The following is a 5851-nucleotide window of genomic DNA, read 5'->3' on the forward strand; positions in this document are numbered from 1 at the left end:
CTAAAAACCACAAATTAAGCAAAAAGATCCACTGAATCTCAGTATCTCAATAGTGTTCAATATGTTCTCTAGGATTAATTCAGAACCAGTTTGAATTCACTGCATTCAGGCAGGATTTTGCTTTGGGTGTGTTTTTTGTTTGTTTTTTGTTTTTTGGGGTTTTTTTTGTTTGTTTTTTGTTTTTGTTTTTGTTTTTGCTTCCCCACACCCCCTCCTTTACAATTATGGGTGTTGTTATTTTTAAAGGATTCACAAGGTGACTAACTCCCTGTTATCTGTTCAATGAAAGCAGTGTTACAGGCAAGACCAAATACCCCTTAGTCAGTTGGGGACCGCGGGCTGAGCCCCCGCCCTACTATTCCACAATCCAGATGGGTTTCGTGATTAGAAAATAAAATTGGCCAAAGCTGTCCCGGAATCTGTCTACTACTTCTAATTTCATCAGCAGTGTTAATCAGTGCTCAAAGGAGCAAGGAAATAACATCAGTTACTTTTAGACTGAAACCTATTTATGAATTTTAGATAAGCTCATTTTAGAATTTCTGACTTTTTTGAGGACTAGCATTCACCACAGTTAGAATTTTTAAAACGAGGGTGAGAGCTTTCAAAATATATTCCATTCTATGTATTTTTCTTTTAGCCTGAGTTCAAAAAGATCACAAGCATAAAATCATCAAACATCTTTCCTTTCGATTAACCAGCTTGATTAACCCTTTGATTAACTAAGCCTAACAAATGTCCTCATTACAACTTATTACTCATACAGATTCTTAAAAAAAAAAAAAAAAAAAAAAAAAAAAAAAAAAAAAAAAAACACCTGCTTAATTTCTCCGCCAGGATATTTTCGGATGGAAAACACAAAAAGAATTAAATACCTTTAGTGGCATTAAGCATAAGCAAACCCAGCACAAGCTTTCCAGGAAAATGTCCGTTTCCTTTTCTCTCAATAAAGTGACATTTTCCTCCCCACCTAATGACATTTTCTGCAGCTTTACTATTAGTTCCCCAGTGATGGGTGATCAGGCCCGCCGCGCACTCTTGGGGTTCCGCCCCGGTCCCCCCGGACGTTCTGCCTTTTGTGTTTCCTCGGGGCTGGGCTGGGGAGGGACGTGGGCTAGGCCGGATCTGGGTGCTACGGGGCGGCCGGGTGGCGGGCAGGGGTTGTGGGTGCGCGGATCTGCGCCGTTGTCTTTTCCCGGTGGCCGGGGAGGCCGCCGCCCGCCTCCGCGGACAGACTGCCCCCGCCTCCCCCGGCCGGCAGCACGCGTCTCTTTTGCGTCCAGATTGGCCGCGGCCGGCGCTCAATAGCGGGAGGTTAATTTCCTTCACAAAGGTGAAGGGGGCACGGCTCCGGGCGAGGGGGTGCGCCCAGGCTGGCGGCCCCTTTATTCCGCTGCGCCTTGATTGGAGCCCTGGATGCGGCATCTGATGTCAGCCGGCACAAAATGCCCGGTCCCCATGAAAATGCATGAGGCGGCGCGGGGCGAGCGGAGGCCAACTTCAGCGCGGCGCACGCGGCCTGCGGCCAGCTCCGCCCGAGCCAGCCCAGCGCCCTCGGCCGCGCTCCGCTAAGGTGCCCGTTCTCGAGCCTCGGAGAACTTAAAAAAGAAAAGAAAAAGTTCAGACACCCAAGTTCCTGTTGGAGCCCTGCCCGACCTGCCCCCGCGCCCGCCCCAGCGCTGCGTCCGCCGGCGATTGCAGCGCGGGGCCAACTGTCTCCAAACTCCAGAAAAACCTTCCAGACCCACGCGGGCGCACGGCGTCCGCCGCCACGAGCCTCGCCCCGGGCTGCGGCCCGAGCCGGACCCCTACCCAAGTTTGGAGCCCCGGGTCCCGCGGCCCGCCCGGCCCAGGCCCCGGCCGCCTGCGCTTTGCCGCTATTTTCGACTTTCTGATGACTTCCCCGACGCCAGGAGTCGTCCCTGCGCCTCCCCGAGCCCCTCCCGCCGACCGCCCCGCGCCCGCTGCTGCCCGCCGCGGCCCCCGCCCCGTCCCCGCGCGACTCCCCCCCCCCCCCGCGCCGGCTCGAGGGCTGGACCCTCCTGACATATTTGGGGCCATTCTTCTCCTTTGTTGCTATTTTGCTCGCGACCCGCGGGTAATCCCCGCGCGGGAGGGGGGCGCGCATTGTCGTGCTGACGGACGGGCCCATTTGGCGGCTCCGCGCCCCCCGGAGGAGAGACACAAAGCCCAGGCACGTGCGCCTCCCCATAGAGGAGCAGCAGACCGTGAAGGGAGGCGGGGCCGGGCGTGTGCCTGGGCCGGGCGGGGCGGCGGCGCCGGGCGGGGCGGGCGGGCGGGCGGCGGCGGGGCGGCGGGGGCCCGCGCCCTCAGGTACATCTGCCGCACCTACCGGGCGACCCCCGAGTCCCGGCCCCCTTTCGGCCGCCCCGTCGCCCTCCCACCCGGCCGGGCGGAGGCGCTGCGGGCGCGCTGATTGGCTCCGGGGAAGCGGGAGGCGAGAACAATGGCCCCCTCCCCCCGTTAAAAGGGAGCGGCGCCCGGGCCCGGGGACTGGGACGCGCGTGCAGGGCGCAGAGCCGGGCCGAGCCGCGCCAGCGCCACCGCCAGCGCCACCGCCAGCGCCACCGCCAGCGCCACCGCCACGCGAGTCCCGCAGCCGCCGCGCCCGGGCCATGGGCCGGGGCCACTGAGGGCCGCCGCGCCGAGCGCCGGGGGGGACCGAGCCAGCGCCTCGCCCTCGCCCTCGCCCTCGCCCTCGCCCTCGCCCTCGCCCTCGCCCTCGCCCTCGCCCTCGCGCCGCGCCAACATGCCCCGCGGCTTCCTGGTGAAGCGCAGCAAGAAGTCCACGCCCGTGTCCTACCGCGTCCGCGGCGGCGAGGACGGCGCCCGCGCGCCGCTGCTGTCGCCGGGCTGCGGGGGCGCCCGCGCCTCGCCCCCCGCGCCGAGCCCGGGGCCGGGGCCGGGGCCGGGCCCGCTGCCGCCGCCGCCGCCGCCCGCCGAGCGCGCCCATGCGGCTCTCGCTGCCGCGCTCGCCTGCGCGCCGGGCCCGCCGCCCCCGCCGCCCCCGCCGCCCCCGCCGGGCCCGCGGGCCGCGCACTTCGGCAACCCCGAGGCCGCGCACCCGGCGCCGCTCTACAGCCCCACGCGGCCCGTGAGCCGCGAGCACGAGAAGCACAAGTTCTTCGAGCGCAGCTTCAACCTCGGGTCGCCGGTCTCGGCCGAGTCCTTCCCCACGCCCGCCGCCCTGCTCGGAGGCGGCGGCGGCGGCGCGAACGGCACGGGCGGCGGCGGCACCTGCGGCGGCGACGCGCTGCTCTTCGCGCCCGCCGAGCTCAAGATGGGCACGGCCTTCTCCGCCGGCGCCGAAGCGGCTCGCGGCCCCGGGCCCGGCCCGCCGCTGCCCCCCGCCGCCTCCCTGCGGCCCCCGGGCAAGCGGCCCGCGCCCCCCGCCGCCGCCGCCGCCGCCGCCGCCGCCGCCGCCGAGCCGCCCGCCAAGGCGGCCAAGGCCCCGGGCGCCAAGAAGCCCAAGGCCATCCGCAAGCTGCACTTCGAGGACGAGGTGACCACGTCGCCGGTGCTCGGGCTCAAGATCAAGGAGGGCCCGGTGGAGGCGCCGCGCGGCCGGGCGGGGGGCGCCGCGCGGCCGCTGGGCGAGTTCATCTGCCAGCTCTGCAAGGAGGAGTACGCCGACCCGTTCGCGCTGGCGCAGCACAAGTGCTCGCGCATCGTGCGCGTGGAGTACCGCTGCCCCGAGTGCGCCAAGGTCTTCAGCTGCCCCGCCAACCTGGCCTCGCACCGCCGCTGGCACAAGCCGCGGCCTGCGCCCGCCGCCGCCCGCGCGACCGAGCCTGAAACCGCCGCCAGGGCCGAGGCGCGGGAGGCGACAGGCGGCGGCGGCAGCGACCGCGACACGCCGAGCCCCGGCGGCGTGTCCGAGTCGGGCTCCGAGGACGGGCTCTACGAGTGCCACCACTGCGCCAAGAAGTTCCGCCGCCAGGCCTATCTGCGCAAGCACCTGCTGGCGCATCACCAGGCGCTGCAGGCCAAGGGCGCGCCGCCCGCGCCTCCGGCCGAGGACCTGCTGGCCTTGTACCCGGGGCCCGAGGAGAAGGCACCCCAGGAGGCGGCGGGCGACGGCGAGGCGGCCGGCGTGCTGGGCCTGAGTGCGCCCGCCGAGTGCCACCTGTGCCCGGTGTGCGGGGAGACGTTCCCCAGCAAGGGCGCCCAGGAGCGCCACCTGCGCCTGCTGCACGCCGCCCAGGTGTTCCCCTGCAAGTACTGCCCGGCCACCTTCTACAGCTCGCCCGGTCTCACGCGACACATCAACAAGTGCCACCCGTCGGAGAACAGACAGGTGATCCTCCTGCAGGTGCCCGTGCGTCCGGCCTGCTAGAGCGCGCCCTCCACCCCGCCCCCGCCCCCGCGTCCGCCCCCGAACTGTGCCTTCTCTCGGAGACCCACGAGGAGAGCGCGCCCCGCGCGCCCCGACCCCGCGTCCGCGCCGGGGCCGCGCACCCCCGGTGAAGGTGTCGTCTCCGCTTCACCCCGATCCTCTCGTTGTGACTCCTTCTGGACCTCCCGCCCGTTTTGCGTCGTGTCCCCTTTCCCTCCTTGGCGCAACAGGAGCCAATCTCTTTCTGTACAAGAGAGAAAAGCTGTACGCGTTTGTCTCGTGGTCGGAAGCGTCCCGTGGAGCGGAGAGCCGTGCTTGCTGTATTCGCTGTGTTCATGGTCTAGAAATGCGGTTTGCTCTCGCCTGCCAATCTCTGCTCTCTATGTATGTAGCGTACGGGTTGTTTTGGGTGAATCTTGAGGAATAAATGCCTTTATATTTCACAGGCTGTAAATTGAACTTCCCACACGATTAGCTTTATTATGGCTTGTGAACTGCTGGAGTCTGGCTTTACCTTTTTGTATGTGAACAAATCAAATCGCTTAAAAAAAGAGTTTTCTTTAGCATAGCCACAAATGCCTTGAACTGTTGTCTGTTTGGGATTGTTTTTGGGGGGAGGGAAGGGAATTTTCAGAAAATGCTGTAGAAACTGCCTCAATATGTCATATAAGACTTTGGTTTGATCATCTTTGTTGAGGTAGGATTATATGAGTTCTAAATGTATATGTTGATTTATGAGTAATTGTTATTTATTCTTTATTTATTTATATTAATTATGAAGATTATGATATTATTTGATTGCAGATCTTTTTTTTGTACGCTCCCCCCTCCCGCCACTCTTGACATTTCACTGTGCATTTTAGAAGACAGCCTTTTTCTAAAGGAATCTGTTAAAAGTTTTAACTTTTATACCTATCTGAGCAAATTACAGACAACCTACCATTTTATTCTGCTTGAAGGGCCCCTGAGGCCCTTGTACAACCGACAGCTCTTACTTTTAAATGCAATCTCTTTTCTACATACATTATTTTCTTAATTGTTAGCTATTTATAGAAAGCTTCAATAGAACTGTTTCAACTGTATAACTATTTACTATTCAAATAAAAGTATTTTCAAAGTCAAAGTAAGATGGATTTATTTTGCTTCAGTAAGGATTTAAAATGATTTCTTAAATGTCTGACTTTTATTTAAAAAAAAAAAAATTCCACCACCTTCACCAGGATCATGGGTTTTAGAGCTGAGCCTGAACCTCTGGGTTCTGCCCTTCTGCTGGTTCAGGGGGTGTCGCCTCAAAAAATAGCCAACTGGAGCTGAAGGTGTGTCAGGGACCCTCAGAAATGCAGGGGAAGATGGGTTTAGAATAAAATCTGTGGAGTCTTTTTCGGGGAGATCTACCTAAGGGCCCACAAGAATCTCTCCTTTTGACCAGAGCATGTAGAGACACTGCTTTAACTTAGCGGTCCCTTCATTTCTGGACAATTTGGAGCTCAGTGT

General features: G+C 60.8%; 1 protein-coding gene across 1 annotated transcript; it reads left to right on the plus strand.

Moving 5' to 3' along the window:
* Positions 1-2694: 2694 nt before the first annotated feature.
* INSM1 (INSM transcriptional repressor 1) lies at positions 2695-5480 on the plus strand. The gene has a single exon (XM_026002332.2). It carries the CDS (start codon positions 2771-2773, stop codon positions 4355-4357), a length of 1587 nt encoding a protein of 528 aa, XP_025858117.2. The 5' UTR covers positions 2695-2770; the 3' UTR covers positions 4358-5480.
* Positions 5481-5851: the final 371 nt, after the last annotated feature.

The sequence above is a fragment of the Vulpes vulpes genome, chromosome 14, assembly GCF_048418805.1.
Source record: "Vulpes vulpes isolate BD-2025 chromosome 14, VulVul3, whole genome shotgun sequence".
NCBI lineage: Eukaryota > Metazoa > Chordata > Mammalia > Carnivora > Canidae > Vulpes > Vulpes vulpes.

Bases quoted from the DNA above. Each gene is read 5' to 3' on its own strand.
- INSM1 (XM_026002332.2), top strand. From the start codon at position 2,771: ATGCCCCGCGGCTTCCTGGTGAAGCGCAGCAAGAAGTCCACGCCCGTG.